This window comes from Copadichromis virginalis, linkage group LG23 (assembly GCF_057382275.1).
Source record: "Copadichromis virginalis isolate Kocher_CV1m ecotype Utaka linkage group LG23, C_Virginalis_male_GT1.1, whole genome shotgun sequence".
NCBI lineage: Eukaryota > Metazoa > Chordata > Actinopteri > Cichliformes > Cichlidae > Copadichromis > Copadichromis virginalis.
Genome location: NC_140639.1, coordinates 38,085,944 through 38,113,043, shown reverse-complemented (window position 1 = coordinate 38,113,043; position 27,100 = coordinate 38,085,944). Strand labels below are relative to the sequence as shown.

The following is a 27,100-nucleotide window of genomic DNA, read 5'->3' as shown; positions in this document are numbered from 1 at the left end:
GATCAGATTTGAATTGTCATGCCACCACGTTGACATTTTTTGGCCTTGACTTTAATAGCGCAAATACTTTTTTCCAACCAATTCAGGATGAAAACATTGATGCTAACTTTAAAATTGTTGACATTCACTAAGATGGCATGCTAATCCAGAGGTTAGCTGCAGCAGCAGCTCACTATTGCAGGGAATTTATAACCTGAAACTTTAGCTGGACTATATTATCATTATATGAAACATGAAAAAGCACTTGCTGCTTTATTTTTCAATAATATATAAGAATGAAAACATTGTGGCTAACTTTAAAATTGTTAACAGCCAGTAAGATGACATGCTATCTAATCCAGAGGTTAGCTCTAGCGGCAGCTCACTGTTGCAGTGAATATATGACCTGAAACTGCAGCTGGACTGTATTTGTCACGGTTCTGGGTCGGTTCGACCCAGTAGTTTGAGTTCTGATGTTTTGGTTTATTTTTGAATGATTGTTGTGTTTTCGGGTGCTATTATTGTTATTAGAATTCTTTGTGTCTGTTTGTTCTTGTTTAAGGATTTGTTCTTCGGTCGTGTCTGCTTAGTATAGGTCTAGTTCCATGTGTCATTTTCTGTCTGTCTCTCAGTGTTGAGTCTGCGTCTTTGTGTGATGATTTCTTGTTCCTGTTTTATTGTGAAGGTCTGCGTCTCATGTGAGTGTGTTCAGTTTTACCTCTTGTCTCGTCTCGTTAATTACTCCCGGCTGTGTCCCCCACCTGTGTGTAATCTCCCTGTGTTTCTCTGTGTGTATTTAAGTCGTGTCTTCTGTCTTTGTAGTTGCTGGTCCGTCTGTGTATCTACCATGTTCCTTTCGTGTGTTCGCCCTGCTGTCACTGTCATGTACCATCTTCCGTCTTCCTTCGTGTTCAGGTTCGTGTTCTTGTTCAGGCTCAGTAGTTTAGTTGTCCCAGTATAGTTTAGTTCTCCGTTTGCCGTTTGTCTATTCTTATTTTTGTGTTCAATAAACCACCTTCACCACTGCCTGCGATTGGATCCTCCTTTATTATTTCCACATGGCTCATTTCACTCACTGACAGTATTATCATTATATGAAACATGAAAAAGCACTTGCTGCTTAATCTTTCAATAATATATAAGGCACTTTAGAGCTTTTAGTGATGCTGTATTGTGATTGTTAGTTTTCATTTTCTTCAGTAAGGTACAGTGCTCTCTGTTTCCAACTTGCGATTCCATGTACACATTTCTCTATATCTGCTCAAAAAAAGATAATCAAAATAAATGATGGGCACACCAAACATCTGTATGCAGGGGTCTGTAACTTGATGATCCAGGTATGTATTGTACCATCTTGCTAATTGCAAAATAGGAGGCTAAACCATTCTATGTTCACTTGCTCAAGCCAATGAGCTTATGCTGTTTTCTGCCTTCACTTAGTCTGGTTTCAAAATATATGAATTAAAATGACTATGGCAAAAGTGTTCAGCTTGAGGCTTCAAACTGAGACATGACTAATGAGTAACACTGTGGTGCCTTTGTCTATGTTTTACAGGCTATATGGTTCATGGCTAAACATCTACATCCTAGCATTACTACGCTTGCATGTTGGTGTTCTTGCGCACAGTTTCAAAGATCCCCTACTGTTGCTGTATACACTTAAATTGGCACAGTCAGAAACATTACAAAATTCCAAAAAGGAACCTGAAAACATATTAAATGTTGTCACTGGTAACAACATTGCCACTCTGGAAGTCTTGAAATGGAGCATTAATAGAAAACACAACTGTTATCTAACCCTGATCAGATGGTGTTGATCTCTTAAACTGATTAAAACAGGAGTGAAATGAATGAATAATGGTTGAAGATAATACCTGAAATGAGAGTGGAAGTACTGAACTTCACACTAAGGCTGATGTAAATAGTCACTGCAACACACACACACACACACACACACACACACACACACACACACACACACACACACACACACACATTCAGTATCCAAAAAGCAAAGAAGGTTCAAGGTCCCACTGAGAGTTTAAAATGCTATAATGAGAAGTGTAATTACTTATATATATAAATATATTCATTATGAATAATAACATTTGTGCTTTTGTTTAATTATTTAAAAATTGAAAAGAATATATCAAACATGTGTTCATTTTGTCTCCAATCACACTGAATCATGATGCAACAGCTGGAAAAACTGAGAAAGTACAGACTGTAACTAAAGATCTCCAAAACAAAAAGCCATCTAACTATTTTTAAACAGCTTGAGTAAAGATGAAACTTTTGTTATTTGCATGTTACCTATTAGCAAGAATTTGCAAGATAAATACGTGTTCACCTGTTCAGCCTAAGGCCTGCAGTGACTCATAAGATAAGATAAGATAACCTTTATTAGTCCCACACGTGGGAAATTTGTTTTGTCACAGCAGGAAGTGGACAGTGCAGGCCCGTGTGCGTCAGTCAGAGAATTCCAAGCTTTTCCAGGCTTGTTTTTCCCATATGAAGAACTTGCAAAGACGTGAACTTGACTGAGGTCAAATTTCAGGTAAATTCTTTCCAATGGGCTTTTTTTTTCTTTTTTTAAGATCTGAGGTTTAAAATTCCAGAAGTATAAAATGTATATTTAATACATATATAAACAGGCAAACAGAAAACTGACTTAGAGATATTTATACAACATAATGGGAATGTGTGTTGCCATTCAATTTCAGCTTCAGTACATGTGCGGTGCTAACAGTGCTGCTACAGAATTGTAAAGATGCTTGTTACTTTCTGTTAAATGCTGTTAGCACAATTTTTTTTGACTGAAGAGACTTATATGTATTTAACTGAGAACTTGCCTAGCACATCTGCAGTTGCCCTCCTCTTGAACTCCAAAAAAAAACCTCCAAAAAATGTTCAGTAAAAAGAATAAAAACCAAAATTTCTAACTTTTCTAAACTTACTGTTTGTCTGCAACATTTCCACTGATGTAGGTGCTGCTGTGATCCAATCATAGTTAACATTGGCTAATGTTCACAAGTTAGAAATATGACTATTTCTAATTTTCTTATAATAATATTATTATGTCTGTTCATGCTGTTGGCAAAATGATGAACTTAACCACACTCAGAACAGTCAAAATAATGGATGTTGCTTATATAAATAACTAGAAGATAAATATGGGACTCGTTGTTTGTTTTTATACAGCAAAATACCATCCATCCATTCTCTTCCGCTTATCCTTTTCAGGGTTGGTCTGGAGCCTATCCTCTCTTAGGGCAAGAGGCAGGGTACGCACTGGACCTCGACAGAGAACTCACGCAAACACGGAGAGAACGTTCAAATTCCACACAGAGAAACACGGCCTGATTGTCCAGTTGAACTCAGTGAGGCAACAGTTCTAACCACTGTGCTGCCCTTTGCAAAATACATTTATGTAAAATTATGGGACTGCATTGGCTGTGCTTTCTCAGCCCTACACTCACCAGCCAGACACTGTTGACACTCCTGAAGTCTATAATAAAATACTAGTACACAAGATCTTCCTCAGTTAACCCTCCTGCCATCCTTTAAAAAACTCACACCCATCACCCTAGGGACCATTCTCAGCCACGCCATAAAAAGACCATATATCCATATTTTATTCCACTTTAAATTAGCCAACCTTGTAAAACTACTTCTCCCTGAAATATTCATGTAAAGTTTTAATTATATTTTCGTTGTTTTAACCCTTCAAATCCCAGTGTTATTACATGAGCGCCCTGTGTTATAAGCCCCAAAAACCAAAAAACGAAACTAAATATTTCCACAAAAAACCAGTTGAAGTAATATGTGATTGTCATTATAAGTAGGCCTTTAGATGGACCAAAGATTGGCACCAACATACATTTTGACCTGCCATTATTTTTTTTGCATTTTTTTTGCAATTTAAAAATTAAAACTTCAAGGCCCTGAGTCTTCATTGACATCCAAGAAAAGAAGAAAAAATAAAATCATATGATGATAATTTGGGGTTGAAAAATAGCGTTTATAATGGAAGTCAATGGGCAGAAAATGGTCCCCAGGGTGATGGGTGTGGGGATTTCTGCTGCTCAGCCATTTTAGGCTGATTTAAGGAATTCACACTGGAATATTAACATTGACAGGTAAAAACTATCCTGTGGCAAGTTTGGTTATATTCCACTGAACACAGTGGAAATGGCAGCCATTTAACACATAGCAGTGGCACAAAAAGGTCCCAAGAAGGCAGGAAGGTTAAGATGTTTTTTAATTCTCTTATAGAAAAAAAGAGGATTTCATAACTCAGCTTTCATTATGTTTGCATATTCCTTATAGTTTAACTATAGAGGTCAATGACATACATGTAACAATACATGATGATATGGAGGAAAAAGGGTGATTAACATGTCTTGAAGTCTCATTGCTTTAAATACATTTAAAAAATTATTTCTTCGACTTTCTCTAACAGATAGAATTAGGAAACATTCATTCAAACTGAAATGAGGAGTGTAACCTTGTCACTTTTTAATATTTTATAGCTCGTATTCACAGCAGAATGATGTTGGATGTTGATCTTCTGGGTTGCATGTTAGCTGATCGAGGCTTTATCAGCAAATCTTTCAGCTTGCCAGAAATTTGTCTTCACTTCCTTGTCAGCTGAATTCCCTTTTCCCAAACGGGACTAACACTTCATACACATCCGTTTTGCTTCTGTGAGACTAACATTCCAGCCTTAAACAAGTTTCAAGCATGAGGTAACTGGGTACAGGTTATGTGTTGGAAGACAAGAGGGGAAGAAAACCAGCCTGGAGGCTAGCAAGGTCAACCACAACGTATTCTGTTTTAGCTGAATCCAAAATTAGTAACATCGTAATGCTGCAGACATATCGCTCCCATTCAGCATGTCAGCCACTGAAGGTCACCAGAGATATAAAAATATATAAGCCTAGTTATGTTTGGCTTTTTTACAACTGTTTTCCCTGAGAATTCCCTCTGCAAAACATGTTTACAAGCTGTGAGAGTGTGTCGGCTGATAAGACAGCATGTGGACAAGCAGGCTGGAGTCTTCCACTCTGCTGCCAGCATGGCAAACACCAGTGGGAGTGTTTGTGAGCAGTGGGCAGGACCTGGACTCCACATGCTGTTCAAACACGTGGATTCTGAATGCCGTGGAGCAAGAAACACAGAGCTGTGGACCATCCCTCCACCCACACGCACACACACAAACACATGTATGCACAGGCTTCTTCACAGACATGTGCTCCTATTTATAAGAGTAAGACAGAGATGTCTTACTCTTATAAATTCTAAGAGAAATCCAAAGGTTTTAGACATAAATGACTAAGCACAGAATCCAGAGTTTCCTACCTGGGAATTAACTATTAAGAGATAAATAAAGCCAACTGACCTGCTGACCTCCCATTGAGATCACAAGACTAGCTAAAAACAGACTCAGATGACCTGATCACATGACCTCTCACCACTTTTTTCCGTGAATCAGCCTTTAACAATTTAATACCTACTGCATCAAGTTTTTGCTTCTCCAGCTTTTCTTTCTGTGCGATTACCAAACGAAGATCTCAGTTTGTTCAGTGGATGATGTCCACATATGTCCAATATGATTTATTCCCAACAGCCACTCCTCTTTATTGTGCTTTGTGTTGGATAAACAATAATGGTGAAAGCTGTTGTCATGGTGCGGCTGGCTGGGCTCAAAATCCTTATTTTCCTGTTTCTCTAACCCTTCTTGGTTTTAGTCTCAGGAGTTTCTCCGTTGCTGCTTTCTTACACCTGCTGTGCATCAGGTAATCAAGTGTTTGGTGTTGGAATGTTTCTCTGCCAGAGCATCATTGCCATTATGGTGAACCTTCAGCTCCCTCTCTTACCCATTGCTTATCTTTGTTTGCCTGCATTAATCCAGCCTCTCCTCACCTCTCCTAGTTGTCAGCTTGATGCTCCTGTTGAAAACTAACTAACTCACCTACTCTGTTACCCACTCTCTGCAACATGTCAGGACTTTTCTGCTTATCTGCCTGCCCACTCTCCACTTGTCACCTTTTCCAGTTCTTGAATTACTGCCAGCTGTTTATATACTCCCACCGAGTCTCCATTCCTTGACAACGCAAGTAACATTGTCTCAAATTATCATGTTTCATCCTGCAAACAGTATTTAGTTTTATTTATACAGCGCCAAATCACAACCATCACCTTAAGGTGCTTTATATTCTAAGGTAGAGGCCCTACAATAATACAGAGAAACCCCTAACAACCAGACGACCTCCTATGAGCAAGCATTTGGCGACAGTGAGAAGGAAAAAAACCCTTTAAACAGGAAACCTGCCCTACTGTGAACAGGTAGTGCTGTCCAATGTTTCAATGAATCATCTACTGATTATATGCTGTCCCCCTCCAACCCCACTATTAGAAAATTAGTTGCCCTCTGACAATAAACACAGTAAACTTTCCAACTGTTCTTTGAGTCTGCTCCTCGGGTCGGCTTTTTGCCAAAACATGATAGTTCTATTGTTCTATTTAATCTGAACATGGCCCTAAAAAAGTCAGTGACCACTGTGGAACTCTCTTGGTTTTTATTACCACTGTTCATTTTAAAGCTCAGTTTTTAAAACCTTACGATGTAACTACAGCCCAGCCCATGCAGCACTATATTAATGATTGACCTTGATTAGCTTCACTGTTTATATTATGCTAACATAGCTGTTTCGCTAGCCACCATGCAGCACATCATTATATACCAAATAGCCTAGGGTGACCAACCGTCCTCTTTTCCCCGGACATGTCCACTTTTCACGTTCTGTCTGGGGGGATTTTCGAGATTGATAAAAATGTCTGGGTTTTCCTATATTCCGACAGAGGACCCATGTGTGTGAAGTCATCCCCGAACTGCTGCTTTGTGAGCGCTTGTTCTGCGCTCACAGACGGGAGAGACAGCGTGCAGCAACGCGCCTAATGATGTTTAAAAGATCCCAAAGCGCAAGTGCATCTTTTCAGACAAACTGCAAAAGAAATTTCCCTTGTACCAACCATAGCTGGATTGGCCATCAGGCATACCGGGCATCTGCCCAGTGGGCCGACGGTGATTTTTCGTTTTTACGGCCAATGGTTTTGTTGTTGTTGTTTTGTAATGCTATAAACAATGAAAGGTGGTGGATTGGCCAGATGCTGGCCGGTGTGTAACAATAACTCAGTTATTTGGTGGTGTCTGTGGCGGCGCTTCCACAGAGGCCAGCAGGTGGATGAGTGTCAGGTGAACTGAACTTCAGGTAAGAAGTTATGACCTGCAGTCTATCTGGGTCAGATATAACCCAAGTTTAGGTGGAGTTTATTTTCGTTGTGCTGACATTTTACAGTCAGTTACAATAACTCGTACTGCGTACTAGCTAGCATGACGGAGTTTATATACAGCTGGGCGGATGCTATGATGTTACTGATAGTGATATGATGTCGGTTTGGATATCTGGTGAGAGAGAAACTTGAAGATGAAACCAGGAGATGTCCTTACTGAATCATCAGAGCTGAACAGGTGATGGAGAAACAGGTTTACCTTTTAGGTGACATGAATGAGTTGAAGGGAAGTTATGAACTGTTTCTGAGAGACAAATAACACCAGGATCCTTTTCTAAGTAGCTGACAGCTGGTAACTGTGCAGGGGCGGGTCTAGCAAAGTTTTGCCAGAGGGGCCAGGTAGGGCATTAACAGGGAAAGGGGGGCAAAAATAAATACTTCCTTATTCTCATTTAAAATGTCTGGCTGTTATTAATTAATTATCTGAAGCTTACAACCAAAGTTTTTATCTGATGTAAAATGTACAGAAATCATACATATACCAACAAGACTGTACATCACTGTCACCACAGCGTTTGTTTTCATTCAAAGGCTTTATGGCTTTTCATATAATACCTGGTGGGCCGGTCTCTAGTCAAAATTCCCTGGTCAATTTTTTGTTCCAGTCCAGCCCTCATACCGACCCAGTACTGGTATTTTTTTTTTATGCAGATGAGGCATTATTTCTGTACCATTATTTAATTCCAGAGGTTTTTAAGTTATTTTTTTGCACTTGTTGACTTGTAAAAGCCTATATGACATATTTTATTTCACAATTAATTAAACACACAGAGAAGGCATCATTTAAATATGTTAAATATGTTTCTTTAAGCAAGTTCTTCAAGACTGAGCTAAGTGTCCTCCTTTTTGGAAATCAAAATATGGTCACCCTAAGATAGCCCAACTTCAGTAACCCTACAAACGTCACTACTGTCTAGTTTTCTGTCTTCATTTATGTTGGAAGTGATAGCAGAGCTGTACGTTTAATTTAATTTAATTTAATTTTTCAGAAATCTTTCAGTCTGAAGCTTACAACCAAAGTTTAGATGGAAACTAGTGAGCTAACTTCCTGCTAACTTCTAACTCCGTTAAACTTCATAAATGCTGTTTTCATGGATGCCTGGATGTTAAACTTAATTGTTACACCTGGTAGAGCAGAACACTGATCATTTTATTAAAGATGAAAGAATTTAGACAGTTTGTAACTCTCAGTGATGCCACAGTGTTTGTTTGATTTTGGGACCTGAAGCAGAGTTTGGACCTAGAAACAGCTAATGACATCAGACTTAAAGACCTGATAGAGATGGCCACCCCAGTGTCCAGTTTGCACTCAGTCAAAAATGAGAGCAAGAAGAAATTGTTTTGGGCAGAGTGAAACATTAAAAGACCAGGACTAAAAATTAAGCTAACACAGAAGCATGAAAAAAAATTGCAGCTTCTCTAATGGCCACTTGAGGCTTGTCCAAAAAGTGAGTCAGCATATTAAAATTCGTTTTAGACAGTTATGTAAAAACATTTAGTGCCAGGTGCAAAAAAATGTTTGGGCTTTATGGATAAAGTGCCCCTTTTCTTCCCTGTTTGTGGTGGTGGTGGTGGCATTTTTCAATGAGTCATCTACTGTTTATATGATTAGCACTAATAAACAGTATTCACTGGCTTCAAAATAATAAAATAAACAATATGGACTCTTTTTTTTTAATCTTCAACAAGCTTTCTACATGTTTTTAATTTTCAAAACATTTCTTGTGTGTTTTAATGCAAAAAGAGTTGTTTTTTCATGTGGTATTTCTAAAATATATGTCAGTATGTTATGTTTTCATGCGTATCTGCAGTACTATGTGCCTTTATTGCCTCCTCTACGAAGAGCCAGGGCTGGCCACTGTAAGTGGGTCACAGCTCCACCCTGCTGCTGCTGTGCGGTGGAGCTCAGTGAGCCCGGCTGAAACCCTCCTTAGGCTGATTCAGGGAGAAATAATGGGGCCAACGACTCCCAATCCCCTCAAGAGCCATGGCAAAGCACGGCAGCAAGCTGGCAGGGAGGCCCAGTGGAGCACAGGGTGGAGGAGGGTTTCAAAGGAGCAGCTACTGGCTCACTAAGACCCTCTCACATGTTTGTAATCTACAGTGTATGTCACAGAGGCCGTTTTGATTTACAGTGCAGCAGGTCTATACTGTAATTAAGCAGAAATGCCTTTGAAAGTACTACCTGATATGATTACGTCCTATTTGGCTGCATTCTGCACATCAAGGCACTTACTAGTCAGGCCTCAGATATGAGTTTTATTTCACTCATGCTTTCCTTCCAGTTTCCTGTAGATCCCAGATGGAGGTGGACATACATGCCCCTTAAACTTATAGTACTATTTGTAGGCTGAAAATTAATTATCATTTTTGTTGCAATATTCTACAGTCAAAGATCCCAAAACTGATAATCAGTAGCTTGTCTATAAATACAATACATCACAAAGGATCATGTCACATGTACATGTTTGTACAGTACTTTCTGTTGCTAATTCAGCTAACATGCTGCTGTCTCTACATGACTCCTTTTGGAAAGTAATGTCAGCCATGTCTGTTGAAGTCAGAATTTTTGCCATATTCAAAAGAATCTGCAAAATTGAACATGTGGAGCTAGCCACTGGGGCAACCCTTTGTGAAAAAGGGGGCAGCTGAAAGTAGCTTCTTCCTCTTCTACCATCTTCAAAGATATCTACACACAGTTGAGGTTGCCAGGCTACTAAATCAAAGAGAAAAATGATGTTCAGCTTCAACAGCCAGGCTGAATTCTTTGCTGCTTGTCCGTGTGTGCGTGTGCGTGTGTGTGTGTGTTTACATATCTTTGTGGGGACCAACAACCTTATAGGTCAGACTCAAAATGTGGTTTTAGTGTCAGGTTAGGTTTAGATTAAGAGTTGGTATTACACATTCATTTTTGATGGTTAGGGATACGCGGCTAGGGAAAGCCTTATGTCAATTAGATGTCCCTACAAAGATATGAAAACACGGTGTGTGTGTCACACACACACACACACACACACACACTTTTTGAGAGCAGCATCCTGTAAACTGTATTTAGGAAGCCTTAGCTGTTGTAGCACAGGCTTGAGAAATCCACTCTGTTTAGGAAACTGTTTAGTCCCCTTTGTTGAGCACAATGACAGAAGCGCTGCAGAGCAAAAACCTGCTGCTTTTCTTTCCTTCTCCTGTGGTTTGCCTTTGGATCAGAAATGCCCATAGAAAGATTTTTAAAGAAAAGGGAAAGGAATGATGCTGATTTAAAAAAAATAAAAATTCAGTTTCAGACAGTCAGTGTGGAGAGGGGTGAGGAACACTGTGTTCCTGCTGGTGGCTTGCTAGAGGGGTCTTATGTAAGGCTGGTTTCTTTCTGGCAGCAGTGCAGAGCCCCCGATGACAGTGTCATACTGCTAATTAATACACACCAGCTAGAGGTGAGTCCTCAGTGGCTGCTTGTGTGTGTGCTCATTTTTGTGTCTACATGGGAGACTTAGAAAGCAATGCTGATTGATTATTAAAGGGTCACAGATGCATTTTAATTACACTGTGAGACCTAAGGTGCCTGTCTGAAACTAGATTCTTATTGGAATATCAGTGTAGTCCAGATGTAATCAGTTTTAATGAAAGGCATTTTCAGTGGTGGACTAATGAGATCACCCTCAGCACACCCACTAAATGTATTGTTGTGGCTACAGGAAAGCTATACAAATACACTATTGCTAATATATTTTAGTGTAGCAACTCCACTGGGGCAATTTCTTTTGAACGAAATCTTTAAATAAATGGATTCAAGTTTGAAAGAATAGACATTTCAGGAAATTATTTCTTATCATGTGGAGAGCAAGAATGCAAATTGACACCACTCTCGTGTTGAATCTCCTGACCTTCCAGCTCTGACTACACAGTCTTTTCTGGATCCAGTTGGCTTGGCAGGAAGTCATTGGCTCAGTATGAGCTTCCTGCTTCTGCCTCAGCCTGAAATAAAAACACAGAGAGAAAGTTCTGGCTGGAGACTCCAGCTCTTCACTCTCCACAGGACAGAGAAAGGATATCCTCCTCTCTTCACACACAGTCAGGGAGCTGTTTGACAAAGTGCCAAATATACGATGATATCCCCAGTGTTTCTTTCTTCTTCTTTTATCTCATTAATTTCTTCATTTAAAGTTACGCTTTCATTTAGAGCTGTTAAAGATGTTTCTTAGGATCTATAAACCTTCCTTCCTTTTCCCTTAAAATAAAATATCTAATAAAAGCATAGTTATTATATGAATTCGGTCACTTTAATGACACATATTTGCAGATATATTTAACATAGTTTTGCACATTTGAACTTAACTTAGATAAATAATGCACTGTGTAAAATAGCAGCAAAAAACATTCTTTGGCATTGTCCATACCTACATAGTTATTTTTACTCTCCATTTTGGCCTTTCATGCACATGTAAACAGCATTTTAGGTCGCTGGAAGTAGAGCTTTTAAAAACTGCTTTTTTGGAAACTCGGTTTGTGTTTTTACTTGTGGAAAAGGAAAATAAGATTTTGTCTTGCAGCATCAAAGCTGTGTACTTTTATTTGGTTTTTAGTCAGATTGTGTGTCATCTTATTGGCCAGTTTTTCTATATGGTTGGGGTTATATCACAACTTGTTTCTTTGGCATGCCTTTGACAGGACTTGATGTTTGTGTTTTCATATAGACAGGGATATTTTCTAAATTAAATTGAAAATACCGTGCCTTAAAAAGTACTGTTGTGAGTGTGGGTGTAATGTTACAAATCATAAGCAATCAAACAGACACTTCTTTCTGGATCAGTTCTAGATTTTGCTGCTGCAGCCTGTCTTGGTTTTATTATCAGCTTGTTAGCTAGCAAACTGTAGATGTAAACAGATATTGCCGTGCAGTTTGGCTTCATAATGATGCATGTTATGTATTATGTATTAAACATATGAAACAAAGAAAGAAATTAGTAATTACTGTTATGATGTAGTTTGCAAGAAATACAACTTATGGTAATGAAAAAATAAGGACAAAAACAGTAGCTCTTTAAATAAATTCATTTATTTCCTTAGGTTTGCTATTCATAATTAATACAGACAAAAGCAATACTCGACTACCAAAATTTATAAATCATTATAATCATCTCTTGTGTGCATCACAATAAACAGTATATTGAATTATGTACACTGGAAGACAACACATTCAAACTGAGTGAATCAAAGATGAGTGGATAAAGAAAAATCTGTCTATGGACACAGAAATGGGGAAAGCGCATTTAGACATGTCGCGAACAGAGTTCCCAGCCATGGAAAAACAAAAACACTTGGCAGAAAGAGAAATGTACAAAGAGCTAAGCAGCTCCTGCTCATCACAATAAAGAAAAAGAAATCAATGCAACATTACATTTGGTTCCACAGTTGTAAACTAGATTTTATTCATGTCACTATTGCATATGCCATTAGGTAAAGTGTGTCAACAAGGCAAAGAGATTTCTATAGTAAAATAGACAAAGATAATTTTTTTTCCCATATAGTCACTGTGAGGGAGAAAAGAATAACATAAACTGTATTTCCCAAAACGCCCCCGTCCCCTCTTTAAAAAAATCGGTAGCCAAAGTCTTTACAGAGGAATATCATCGCAACATATTTTAAATCTAAGTACTTTATGTATATCCAATAGATTTTTTTTTCTTTAGTTAAACTCTATATACATAATATACACATTCAAGATTATGAAGATAAATAGATACCACGACTTAGTGTGGTAAAGCTCCAATATTATTTCACTCTTGTCAAAACCATTTGCACATTGTTTCTGAGGTGTTTCCACCAGCTCAACGATACATTCAGACATAAAATTTTACAATCTACTGTACACTAAAGGGGTAGAGAGCCAGTTGGAGTTGCCACAGCAGACGGCACAAAGACCACAGTTAGGATACCGATAGAGTGCTTTAAATTTACCTTGAAAACAAATACCCTAGCGGCCATTTTGGAGGTTCACAGAAAGAGTCTTGATTCAGATTTGTTTTTTCTTTTAATAATTTCCCCCCAACTGGATTCATCAAATTAAAACAAGCCAGTTTTTCTAAAGAGGAAATAACAAATTTTTCCTCTAGCAAATTAAACTGTGAATATTGCAAACAGTAAAGTTAAAGGTTTTGTGTCTACGAGTTAACATTAGCAACATTTGCTAACAGTCCTAGCATTACCGAGCTTTTGATAACATTAGCCAGTTTGCTTACTTCTGAAATTTCTTTAGACTTATTAGCTTTACACAGTATGTTAGCATGTTCAGAAACAGAAAAACATACACATACAGATTGTTCTCTTAGGAGTTCAGACATATATTGGTCTGGAATAAACAGTTGCTAATGGGGGGGGGTCACAGGTAGCCACAGGCTAATGGTAACTAATAATAGCAAACGTTAAATAGACACATTTGTGTGATACATCTTTGTTATGTCCATTTAGTTATCATTATATTTATTACTATTGCTGACTTCTACTCTTCTTTGCTTGGGCTAATGCATTGTACTGTCACAAAATAATTATTACATAATAATTCAATTACAACGGCTTGCTTTAATTCGTAACCTTATATAATTTTCTTCAGCTAGCTCTAATTTTGTTATACTGTCTGCAAAGTAATCATATTTTCCAGACAGCTGACTCTTCCGTGAGCCTCCGTGGGGGTGTCACATGTGGCTGTGGGCCTCTCTTGTGCTACATTTTCTTTGCTGCCCAGCCCTCCTCCCCCTCGGTGCCCCGTTCCCCTTTTCTTCAGCTCTCCCTTGCCGACCAGATATCGGCTCAACTGCGCTCCCCAACCTCAACAGCTATCGTTGGCTCCACCCCTCCGTTATCACCTCGCCTAGACAATTGTACAGTCAAACGATATCACAGCAGGGCGACCTGCATCGAGCTAAACAGCAGGCCGTAGGTTTGAAGGTAGGAGTGTGTGAGGTTTTCAGGCTCAAGTGACTGAGGAGCTGTGGGAGGTACAGTGCATTCAGATGCCTGGTGTTGTGGGGGTCTGAGCTGAGTTATATAGACATGCATAACTCTTGAAGACATTTAGAAATATATTTCTTTTAGTCCAGCACTTCTGATTGGACAAAAAATAAACTAAGGTACAATTAATAAGAAATTATTAATTAAGAAAATACTTTAATATCAATACAATAAATCAGCTCTCAAGCAGCCCCACAGTACTGTACATTTCTTAAATAATATATAGATTTAATGGTAAACTAGGCATTTTACTTTCCACAAGAGAATAACAATATAGAGATGTAGGTCCAAACAAACATACAATAATAGAATATTTATCACTTGTTTCATAGAAAACATAAGGACAGTATAGACATTAAGGCATTGTGTAGGTCTTTTCAGACATTCATCATCCAAAAATAAATAAAGTATCTAATCTAAGTATACTCAGTGTACCTTAGTATCCTCTCTCCCTTGGCCATTTCTAGGTTTCATTGTTCACTGGCATAACTGTTGGTCGTATTTTTGTCAGAAACACGCACACACATGCAGGCAGTCATAAAACTACCCTCAAGTAAATAAATAGTATTTGGGTACCATTAGACTTCTGTTATTGTCTGACTATCTTCTGTGCTTGTGCCAAAAACTGGGTCACAGGAGAAATGGCCTCTAAAAGTGCAGGAGACACACCGATTCACAACACATTAACACACCCATCCACACAAACACACCTGCCCTGCCATCAGCAAATCCATGACATGCATAGATGGTGATCTGCTTGTGTCCCAAGTGTGTATTTGTGATGCCGAGGGTCCACACAGTCTTTTCGGGCTGCAGAGCCCCGTAAAAGGGCAAAGTTTGGGGTTTTTTGTTGTTTTTTTTCTGTTGTTTTTTTTTTTTTTCTCTCTTCCTTTTGAGCAGCAGGTCAGTCAAGATGCCAAGTCAGAGGACAGATCAAGTCCTTCAGTCTGGAAGAGATTACAAGAGAGAGAAAACAACAGTTAATAAAAATATTTAACATTTTCATTCTTACAGTGGCTAAGCCAAATAAACTAGTACACCTCAACTTGCACCCTCTAACGATCATATGCATATTTGGTCATTTGCATCCAACTGTCAAGCAAAGCACACTCAAATTCTTGGCATGTAAATCCACGCAAATAAGCCTCACTTTAAGCAGTTTAATGAATGGAGACTTACAGCCTCAATTTTCTTTGTTTGGAAACAAAATGACTAAATCTTGTGCGAATATCATCCAAGATCTAAGAACTGTTTTTTCATAAAGCACCTGTAAGGTCAGCTGGCCAAACGCTGCTCTATAGCACCACTAGTGGCCAAAAAGACCCACACTGCACCTTTAATGCTGCAAAACATCCAATGACTTGACAAATCTGGTTCTTCGACAATTCAAAACACAAGTTCTTTAACTAGAAAACTGTAACAGTCATCCTAAAAGGAAATGACCCGTGTTAGTAGTCTGATAGTTTCCCCACAAACAACACTGGTGCCAATTAAGCAGCTCTCTTGAGGCAACAGACATGAGGGCCTCTGAGAGAACAGTGTTCACTCTGTAAGGTACACATGTACTGTACAGAGTGAACTCATTCACAGGCTCAGATTAGGGTTTTGTGTGTCACAATAACAAGGAGGCACAGGGAAAAACAGCTTAAATATCAAGTGGGTGCCACACACATGGGACAGTTCTGAACATATAGTTTTACACATCTAAAACAACAACACGTTTGTTTTTTTTACATCAATATCACACATGTTGTATAATCTGACTCTAGCCTGGTTATTGATTTAAAGGCACTTTGGTATTTGAAGCTATGCCTCTTATCCACAGAGCTAATGTTGGGTCATTTTGACCTCACATTTCTAGAGCTGCTACTGACTAAATATGAAGATCTTTTGTCCAATAAAAAGTATCCTGCAGCTGAAGGTGTTAAAAGTGTGTTTGTGTGTATGCTGGGCCTTATTGGATAGTAATGTTCTGATCTTAACACACCAGCTGTTTAGCCCAGGAAAGACTTGAAGGACAGTTTGTGTGTGGTGGGGCAAAGGGGCTCATCCACAGCAAGCATAATTACATAATCTAGGATGCAGAAAGATGAGGGGGGGGTGGGTGTTCCTGTCATGCTGCTCTGGACACACGCTTAGCGCAGCTACAAGCGGTACAGCAGCATCTCTAATATTAAACAAACGGAAAGGAACTGTGGCTGCATTTATGCTGCAATAGACGATAAGAATGGAACATTTGTTTTCTTTCTGTGGAAATGCAGCCGCGGTAGGATCTGAAAAAGACAGGGAGCATCAATGTCCTTAAACAGTTTGAGCTAAGAAAACTTTAGCACTGTAAGGCTGATGAAACCCTGGGGAAGAAAAAAAAAAGCCAGCTGAACGACCTCAAATATGCGCAGCGATCAGGCTGTTTGTGTTAGTTCCTGAAAAGCTGCCATTTTTGGATCTGTCATTCAGCGCTCTTATAAACAAGCAGCCCAGTTCTCTTTCACAGAACCACACGTTTAGATCTTTTGAAGATATTTTAGGCCCCATAAGATGATAGTGTAGCTGAGGAGGATGTTAGAGATGTTAATCACTAAATCCAAAGATAAGTCCCTCGATCTTATATGATTTTTCAGAGATTGACTATAATGACGAGATCATTTTACAGTCAGGGTCAGATTTCTGTTGAATTCAGCTTTATAAACATGTTCAAATTCGGACAAAACATCCTAAATGCCCGCACCTTACATTACGCATTCCCCAGCTCCTCTCCATGGAGCATCCACCGGCTCTTGCTGATCTACCCTTGGCCGTCTAATCTTGCCCGCAGAGGCTATAATCTCATCTGGAGCCGTGGCTGGTTAAATGTGGGGAACGCTGGCCACGCAGTTATCTAGCAGCTAGCGCTTCTGTCTGGAACATCCCGGCCTACTTTAGCCCCCCTCCTTCTCACTGAGCCGTGACACACACACACACACACACACCATTGGAAACTCTGACATAGGAGCCTTTGGCATTACGTGTTTGTTCTCCATATATCATGTAACATGGCATTTCTGGAGTTCCTGCTTTGGTTGTTTGCCGTTCTTTGTTATTTTAGTAAGATCCCAACTTCAATTTTCCTCTGATGCAGGTGTAAATAAACTATTTAACAGCCGGCATGCGTATGTGTTCAAGGGTCAGGGTATAGCAAGAATGGATTGTGCAATCAGGCTAATGGGTACAATCAGGTGTCATCTTTAGGAGTAAATCCACAAATTGCGGGAAAAAAAATAAATGTTTTTTTAAATGTGGCTGTAAAATCCAAACAGAGCTCTTTGTTGGGGTAAACATTTAAAGAGGATGCAATAGTTCCAATGCAACCATTAAATGCACAATTTATCTGCTAGTAATTGTGCCATCAAGTTTTAATATTTCGAATGGAGTTTGAATTTCCTGTACAAAAACCCATTTTTAGCAAAAAAGCAAAACAAGATACTTTTCCCCCCTACCATTTATCTCGTGACGCATAACACAAATCTCAGCCCTTACTTTGGGAACTGAATAACAACCTGGTCTACTGGGCATGCTCTGAGTAACTTAGTAATGCATGGCTGGGCAACTTAGACCGCTTTTGCTTGCTTCCCCCTCTGACATCAAGGACACGAATCAGTGGAAATTTGTGTAACAGATACACAGTGCATGCAGTGGGTGCATTTACCCACTGCATGCACTTTGCAATGACATCACTCACAATACAACCAACCGAATGACGTCAGGGGGGAAGTGGGATTTGAGGAGATGGACGCGGATGTCTCTAATCTGGCCAACAAATTACACACACACACACACACACACACACACACACACACACACAGAACTGATACACTCTGTAGCCTGTGGGCGCAGCAGATGGTCTGGGTTGGGGGTGGGGGTGGGGGGGTTAACCGGTTTGGAGTTTGGGTGTGTACTGCAGAGAGAAATATAGCAGGATATATGTACGTTTACCAGGTAGTTTGTATGCATGTGTAAGGGAAATCAGTGTAATGACAGTGTGTAAAGAAAGAACAGGATGGCAGGTGTTTAACCCCCCCCCCTTAACAAACCCATGCGCACTCCGGAAAATGGCCATCTGCCACTAGCACTCAGGAGGGACTTGAAGTGACACAGCAGGGCTCCTTTTGGACTTGCAGCCCCCTTAGGCCTCAGTCTATTTCCCACCTTCTGCTAATGTTTAGTTAAAATTGAAGCCCACAGATAAACACCGCTATTCTAGGTATAGATTTATAACACGTGCATGTTTCCAGTTTTTGGAAAGTTTCACTAGTTTGCTAACTATTTCTGTTTTCAATAAGTGTCTTTCTAGCAGTAGTGTTCCAAAGGTTTCAGACCAAATTACCTTGCTATTATTACAAGTGTGCCACAGAGCTCCATTCCTGGACCTCTTTAATTCATCCAGTACACACACACACACACACACACACACACACACACACACACACACACACACACACACACACACACACAATATCACTTGTGCAACTCAAAACTGTACCGTGTATCTTAAGACAAGATGACATCATTTCATACGCCATTATTATATAGCTTCCCTTGATCTGGCTATTGCAGTTCTGTTTTGGATACATTTGAGAAATCTCTTGCTAAACACTAGGTTTTTTTAAGCTCAAGGGAGCTCAAGATTGTTATGTCACAGTCCAAGCTGATAATAAAGTATACAGAGATGGATGCTGCTTTTAAAAGTTAAATTGTGCATGTCAGAAACTCATTCTGAAACTCATCAGAATGGTGAGCTGCTATGTTGTAATTTGATACAACTGTACAGATGACTGTTATGTCTATTCTGATAAGTATATTAACAGCAGAGAAAGAATTCTGAATGCCCAGTTCCTTGTATGCATACACATACACGTGTACTCAATAAAGCAGATTCTGATTCTGCGCTTTCCAGACTGGAAATAGCAACAAGAAGCTGAGGTTTCAGAGGCAACAGTGCATGGCTTGGTTAGCAGCTGCAAGAAGGGCAAACTTCACCTTTAACAACATTTTGGAAATTATGCTTTTGTGATCACTGCAGTCGTTTTGCATCAGCCCAAAATATGGATCTCTTGTTTTGAATGCATGCAAAGTGTCCAACGTGAACACAAACACATCTGCACCATGAGCATTTAAGCAGGTTATTTCCCCAAAAAGTGATACAGAATGCACTTCATCCATTCCTGATGCTTGTTTTTTTACATAAAGATGCTTGCATCACAACTTTCTGCAAAAAAGATGTGAAATCCACCTAATTTTAAGGAAAGTGTCTGACAGTCAAACAGATCAGGTCCAAACCCACTGCCTAATGTGTTCCCCTCAATGCTTAAACAAAACGTACAGCCGTAAGTCTAGTGAAGGACAATCATATCAATACAGCATTAGGAATGATCTCTTCAATCATCACAGGAAGCAGGAGCTGATTGGTGCCGTCAGATAAAGGTATTAGTCAGAGGTGGTGGAAACAGAGACGGCTGACTTGGCTAATCTGAGTCTGGTACAGAACATCCACCTGGCTGAGCTGCGGCTAGCCAGGGCCGCAAGTGGAGACAGCCTACTTGGGTAAGCACGGCAGTAAACACCGCCTCTGAGTCACATGGCCTGGCTCCCTGACAAAACAGGAGGTAAACAAACTCCTGATACTTATGCCAGGCATTTAAGCTCACTGGAGGTGGAGCATAGAGAAAAACAAACAAGAAAAAACAACAAACCAGGAAGCAGCACGTCACGTTTTTTTTCAAAATGCAAGGCTGTCACATGGAAGGAGGAGCAATTTGGGTGTTTAGTTGCTTTAATCCTCACTTTAGAGTGAAAGTTACCCACCGGGCCAAACTGCATTTACCTGCGAGTATAAAATTAATCAGCAGGGGTGTTTGGCTGTATTGAAAACCTGCAGACTTTTGGGTCAGAGTGGCACACGGTCCAGGAGCCCAGTGTGCCGTCCCTATAAACACGGGATCAAAGCCCTCCGCCAGCGGGGCCAGGTGCCAAAATCCTCCCTTGCAGAATGCTCTGACCTCCTTCACCCTGCTTCACCGCGCAGCAGAGGAACCGGGTAAACAAGGGCTCCCGCTCTCCCAGAATGTACCTCAGTGGAAGAGGGGCCTCACAGATGAGTTTATTTGTTCCTTTAAAAAGCCAGAAAGCCTCCCCTCCCCTTTCTACCGAGCACTCTGCCGCCCCCGCCTCCTTCTCTCTCTCTCTGCTTACTTCTTCTAAGTGAACAGACTAATGAGACAGAAGGGCAGCGGAGTGCACGTGCCATCCTGCCCCATTATGCACGCATTTACTCGCTCTCCCGCAAACAGGCAGGCAGCACTGGAAAACAACACAGCCTACACACTCTCTCTCCCTATGCACATCTTTGCCAAGCATTTAAGGATACAGGCTCCACCGCTGGAAAAAAAAAAAAAAAAAAAAAAAGGGAAAAAAAGAAGAAGAAACAGAGAGAAAAAAAAAAACACCCTATGTGTACGTGCTAGAGTCCACATGTATGTTCCCTCCCCCTGTCCCCTTCCTCTCCATGGTCAATTCAAAAGCTTTATTAGTGTCATAAAAATATTAGCACTTGTCAAAAACATGAGTTGGGGACACGTGCAAGCCTGCAGAGACAAAAACAAACATGTCACTGTCTCGGTATTGTTACATTCCACTTTATTTACCAGAGTGCCACTGACTCTCCAAATACTAATAACTTAACAGAACCCCCCCCCCCCCCCCCTACCCATTTCTACATCCTAAAAATCAAACCTCCTCACATGAGGGGGGGCTTTGTGGTAAAATAAAAGCCACCGTCTGTTCAATCGGCCTGGAGCCAGAGAAAAGCAAACCCCCTCTCACAGCAACTTTTTCTAACCAGCTCAGCCAGGAATGCAGACCATGACATCCAGTTACCTGATGGCCCTGCTTTGTTGTTTTCCCCTAGTCATTGCTCACAAGGACATGCACATATATCCACTTACACTGGGCCTCACATTGGGGGGTACAACATCCCTCCACCCCCTCCGACCTCTACGTACTTGCAAGCACATGTGAGCTGCATGTCTCAGTTGGATGGCAAGGGTGTCAAAGAGTCACACTTAGCTTTAAAGTCAAAACTGTGCTGCCCCCCACTCCACAGCACTTTTTGTTTGCTTCCCCCATGATCCTTTCGTCTACTGCCCCACACTGGGGCTTTTGTTTTGCTCACTGGGATATTCTGGGACGCAGTATTGATCACAGGATGGTGGGAATAAGGGGTCTGTAGAGGTCACATTGATGTGCAACACATCCTAATGCCTACCCAACTGAAAAACAACAGCCGGAAATGCCTGCGGCTCAGAGAGACATTACAGCTGACAGGAAGCCTCCACTAGGATTCCCGTGACATCGACAACTGGGTTATGCCTGCTAATAACCATCCACAGTAAACCAGTTACATACACTTCACAGATAAATATTTAATGACTTATTAGTTGCTCTGGAATTTTTTTGCATGAGGTTTAAAATGAATCTCTAATTTGGAATTTCTGCCCATTTTTGCAACAAACTTCGACTCTTTATAAGCGTCGGTGGAACTCTGAGCTTGTATTTTCGGTATCATCAGCCCACGACAGCAACAGCGAGGCAGCATCCTGCTCTGTCATGGTGCTTGTTTACTTCACAGCCCTCAGCCTGGTCACGTTTCATAGCAGTCACATGGTGTGTTCACATGTTGTGGGAAATACTGCAAATTCTCTGATAGTGATCTTAAAAGCAGTTAAGAGTATCTTTAAAATTACTGCTGCTTTCCTCGCTTTATGTGGGCACTCCCAATTCCCAGTAGCACCCTAACATTTAAGCACAAAGAGATTAACTACTCACAGAAGAACTCAAAAGTAGAAGCTTAAAATGAGCACTTGAAGGCAGCATCCGCTGCTGAGGGCCAGTTTGAATTTGAATCTAGAGGAAATTCAAGTCTCTCATATTTTTTTTCCTCCCAAATTTTTCATCTGTGCAGTACCGCTTTCTTTTTAATTAAAGAAATGCCTCCCACATTCCTGAAACCCTTCATTCCCTGTGCTAAAATCTGACTGTTTGGATATTTTATTCAGCAGTATCTGACATAAACCTGACCCACCTTTGGCAGTGGTTGCAGCCTCCTTGAATCCCAGGCAGACATATGGTGAGCTGTGCAATCCATTGATGCCCCCTTTGCAGCTGCTGGTGGGTTTGAAGCCGACCAGATCCTCACACTTCTCAAGGTTCAAGGCAATATAGTTGAGTCCATTGGGGTAACCCTCTGAGCTCTGCCGGTTCTCAGGGCTGCCGTACTCCTCGTCAGAACCTTCGCTGCTCCGTGACGAGATGTTCTCCACTGAGCTGTGCCTCTTCACGGCGTCGCCACGAGCAAAGGATGCGAAGACCGGGGTCACAGTGGCAGTAGATGAGAACGTTTCAGAGCTGTGGCGCCGGCGTCCCTGTGGATTTGCCCTGATTACCTTGGCAGAGCAGTCAGGGTCCACTGTGGAGGAGGAGTTTGGACCGAGCAGGAAGACCCCAATGTGCTCTGGAATACCCTGGTCTTCCATGGAGCGCATCTTCTCTCTGCTGCCCTGACTACTGGAAAACAGAAGCAGAGAAATTAAGATAAAAATAACTAAAAATGTGACTAAAACTAAATATGAATTAAATTTAAATGACGTTTTGTTGCCACCTGCAGTGAACCAGGATTTTTACCAAAACACACAACCAAATACTTTAAATAAATAATAATTAGTGATAAAACACAACAAACAGACACACACCTTGCTGCGTTCAGAGGTACGAGCTGTGGGGGCAAACTGGTCATCCCAAATGTCATCTCAGTGTAATCATTTTTCACCTCATCACTGAGGCCCTGGGAGTCTTTCTCACTATCCACATGGTATACGCCATCCTCCTCCGAGCAGGGGCACAAGGTTAGCTCTGGGAGTGTATCCAAGCGCTCAGCAGGAGTGTCAGCATCCTTGGGCGAGTGTGATCCCAGCTCCAGGTTTATGTAGTCTGCTAGAGATGACCTCCCAGGACCCCCACCGCTGGAGCCCAATGATGAAGACTGGCTCTCTGTGGATACGACAGAGGGCGGAGAGAATCTGGCACCACTGAAGTCGATGTTAATGTACTCCCCAGGGCTCCTGGGCTCCCCTGGGAGGGGATGTTCATTCATGCTGGGCAGGGTTCTGAGTGTGTCCAGAGACAGCCTGTTAGGCCTGCCCAGCCTCCCCCTGTAGGAGAGGTTCTCAGCCCGGCTGTGTCTGATTGGGGAGGGTGCTGAGGGGCACAGCGGTGAGGAGTGAGCTGCACTGGGTTGCATCACTGAATAATAGTCAGACTCCCCAGGTCTCTGCCTCAAACTCTGGGGACTCATCAGCACATACTGGCTGTTATCTTCATTCTTGGAGGCCTGCAGTTTAGCAGGTAGTGTGAGGGAGCCGGTCTGATATGCTGATCTAACTGATGTGGGTTCAGCAGCCAGCAGGCCCAAGCAGTAATCTGGTGGAGTCTGGAGAGGAGGTGGGTTTCCAGGGGACATGTTCATGTATTCACCATGCCGATCTGGGCTTTCCATGGAGGATTTAGCGCCACACCACATTCTCATGTATCCGTTGTCTTCTAGGGAACTGGAGGAAGGGGAGTTGGTCTTGTAGCTGCCACTGGCAGCCGCCTGAGGATGCACCCTAGGGTTCACAATCTGCTTCGGTGCAGAGACGCACATGGGGCTCATAGGCACGTAGTTGTCTGCCTTGCCAGACTGAGGTGCTATACCTGGTATCATGGGCATATAGCCATCGTCACCAAGGTTGCTGCTGGAGCTTCTGGATGAACCGATTTCAATATCACCGTAATCCTCCGGGTAACACACTTTGGGTGAGGCAGAGTGGGAGTTCTGTCCGTGGGTCATCTTCATAAGCGTGTACTCATCCAGAGAGGCTGAGGACAACGGCGCTACCACCCTCTGTTGACGCGGTGTGGTGAGGGAGTGTGTTCTTTTCCTGTAAGCCAGACTCTCACCCCTGTTGCACCTGCTCCCATTTACTCCCTCCATTATCATGTAGCCACAGGGGTCACTAGTGTCACGGGAAGGAGGAGTGCTAGACAGGGAATCGGGGGTGTCACTGCGAGTAAAGGGGAGGAACCGGAGTTCACCTGGACTGGAACTGTAATCATCACACAGCATGAAGCCAGTATCGCTGAGAGAGCCCGAAATGGAGGCACTGCAGCTGAAGGGGCGCCTAGCTTTGTCAGGAGTAGAGATCCTGCCCCCCCCTCGTGGAGACATGCTAATGGGGCTGGAGACAGCGGGAGGGGAGTTGGACACTGGCATCGAGCGGCTGTGATGGAGGTTGTATGTGGACTCCAGCATCCTGCAGGTGCGCCCATTGCTGAGGGTGTAGGATCTGTTCAGGGGATTCCCAGAGTTTGGACTGGTGGGACTCCCGTTTACAGATATGGACATTGACACAGGCCGGGTCACACTTCCGTCTCCCTCGCTGGACGTTCTTATCCGACAGGGCGTGACCTTCCTTCCTGGGGATGTGGCTGCCATGCTGTCGGTTCTGGATCTCCTCACCAGGCCCGTCTGACTTGGGGGGGGGTTGTTCAGGTTGCGCCGCGTGGGCACAGAGATGGGGTTGGTGCTAGCAGACTGGCTTTTGCTCCTCGGCCTGAACTCAGACAGCTCCTTCATGGCCTTCATGGCATCCAGGATCGTTTCGTGGATGTTCTGTGCCACCACCGAGTCCTCCGCCTGCATCCAGAACTCCCCGGGCCCCGTGACCGCAGAGCGGCCAACCTCTATGAAAAAGAAGCTGTCTGAGTGGCCACATCTCCTGATATTCATGAGCTGTAAACTGACAGCAGCTGTTTCAGAGTTCAGTTTCACAAAGCTGATGGTCCTGCTGGACAAACACAGCCTGTACACTCCAGTGAGGTTCTTCACCTGACCTAAACCTTTGGATTTCAAGTTGACCTGCCATACCTCCTTGTAGGTAGGTGTTGCCGGAGTGAGGAGTCCATAACTGGCCTCTTCAAAGCCAACTAGAGAGGAAGTGGAAGCAGGACTGTCATACACTTTCCCCTCAGCTATTAAATCAGTCAAAACCCTGTACCAGCTCTCCTGCTCCTGCTCGTTGTCTGCAGCTACGGCGAAGTATTCGTCCTTGGTGTAGAGGGCGATGAGGTGCTTGTGTTTGGCGTCGGCGCGTTTGTTTACGCACAGACAGGAGTCCAAAGTTATAACCCGTTTCGCGGCGGACTTGTTTCTCCATTTCTTCTCGCTCTCATAATACTCCAGGCGGGCCGGGCAGCGCTCGATCGGCTCCCGGAGCACAAAAAATCGCCTGTGTCCGTGCTTCTGCTTCCTCAGGTATCCGCACTTCTTCACCCCATTCGTCCCATTAGATAACAGGTGTCCTCCCGTCGCCGGAGGACTTGCCATTTTCCCTCCGCTTTTCTTTTCAAGTCCAGATCGGCAAATTCCTCTTGCTTTTTTTGTTCGAAACTCACAGCAAAACGCAAAATAAAGAAATTATTTATAAATATATAATACAAACCGCTAAAAGAAAAAAAAATCTCTAATCCATTGCAGGATATGTCCGCCACGGCAGAAGCAACAGTGCAGTGGGGACCAGACTGATCTGATCCAGGAGAAAAACAACATGTGACGCTGCTGCTCTAAAAACAGAATAAAACACACAGTCATAAGGGGGCGGGGCGTCCTGCAGGGGCCGTGCCTGTCCGTCACGCCAAAGCGTCGCCGACTATTGGCTGTTTTACTCACTTGAAACAAACAAACCCCGCCTCCCTCCCTGCTTCTCCAACAGCAACCTCTCTCACGTAGAAAACGAAAATACCAGCGAGTCCATTGAGGAACGTGAATTCCTATTTCCCACTGTAAAACGAAAGCGTCACGCACCCCCACTACCTCATCCCGCCCCCTCCGGGGTGTTTTCTTTCTTTTTTTCTGTTTTTCTTTTAAAACACCGACACCTCACTTCAAAATATATCCATGTTTGTCGATGTGATTGGCAGGCCAATTGAGCCCGTTTGGATTAATGGGGGATTTGAAATGTGCAGCATAATGCTGGATTGTAACCCTTTATTTCTCAAGCGGGGACGCTGTAAACAAGCCTGACGTCCCACTTATTATATAAGGCGTGTTGTGGCCTATTTTTATACCTGTGGGTATTCCTATCCAACTGGAACCTCGTGTTTCCTATTTGAGCGCATCTCCATTTATGCTCACATCCAAATGCCCGACTATATTCGGTGATAATTAGGGTGATTAGCTCTTTAAAAACTGTCTTTTTTTAAATGATGGGGAATGAAAAAGCAGAGAATGGTGGGGAATTCGTTGTTTTTTTTAGTCTTGGGTTCGGTATTCCCTTATGCTTATGTTGTACTTTATTTCCAAAATGTTCACACTGAATGAAAAACAGCTATCTCACAGAGAATAGTAGGAAAGGCTGAAGTAAACACCTCAGAGGCTTATGTACGAGCAAATTCTGCGGAAATGCTGCCATCATCTGTTTTCTTGGGCTCACTGCACAGCGTGTGATTCGGGGAAAACAAAGCAAAACTTTCCCTGGATCATATTTATAAAGTGTACGAACAGGAGCAAACCTGCACACAACATTCGGCATTAGAAACAGCTGCAGGCAGCAACAAATGGGACTGTTGTTGACATTTGACTGGCAGCCTTGGCGACAACATGAAGGGAAGGGTGCCGAATACGGTTGTTTTGCTG

General features: G+C 42.1%; 1 protein-coding gene across 2 annotated transcripts; it reads right to left on the bottom strand.

Annotated features, from left to right (window-relative positions):
- Nucleotides 1-12,365: 12,365 nt before the first annotated feature.
- LOC146681566 (insulin receptor substrate 2-like) lies at nucleotides 12,366-26,021 on the bottom strand. Of its 2 annotated transcripts, none has more exons than XM_085447782.1 (3): nucleotides 23,121-26,021; nucleotides 22,454-22,935; nucleotides 12,366-15,284 (listed from the first exon to the last, which is right to left on the bottom strand). In XM_085447782.1, exons 1-3 carry the CDS (start codon nucleotides 25,790-25,792, stop codon nucleotides 15,280-15,282), a joined length of 3,159 nt encoding a protein of 1,052 aa, XP_085303908.1. In that variant the 5' UTR covers nucleotides 25,793-26,021; the 3' UTR covers nucleotides 12,366-15,279. The 2 variants fall into 2 exon arrangements, with proteins under 2 accessions (XP_085303908.1, XP_085303909.1); XM_085447783.1 differs by having other exon boundaries at nucleotides 22,454-22,932.
- Nucleotides 26,022-27,100: the final 1,079 nt, after the last annotated feature.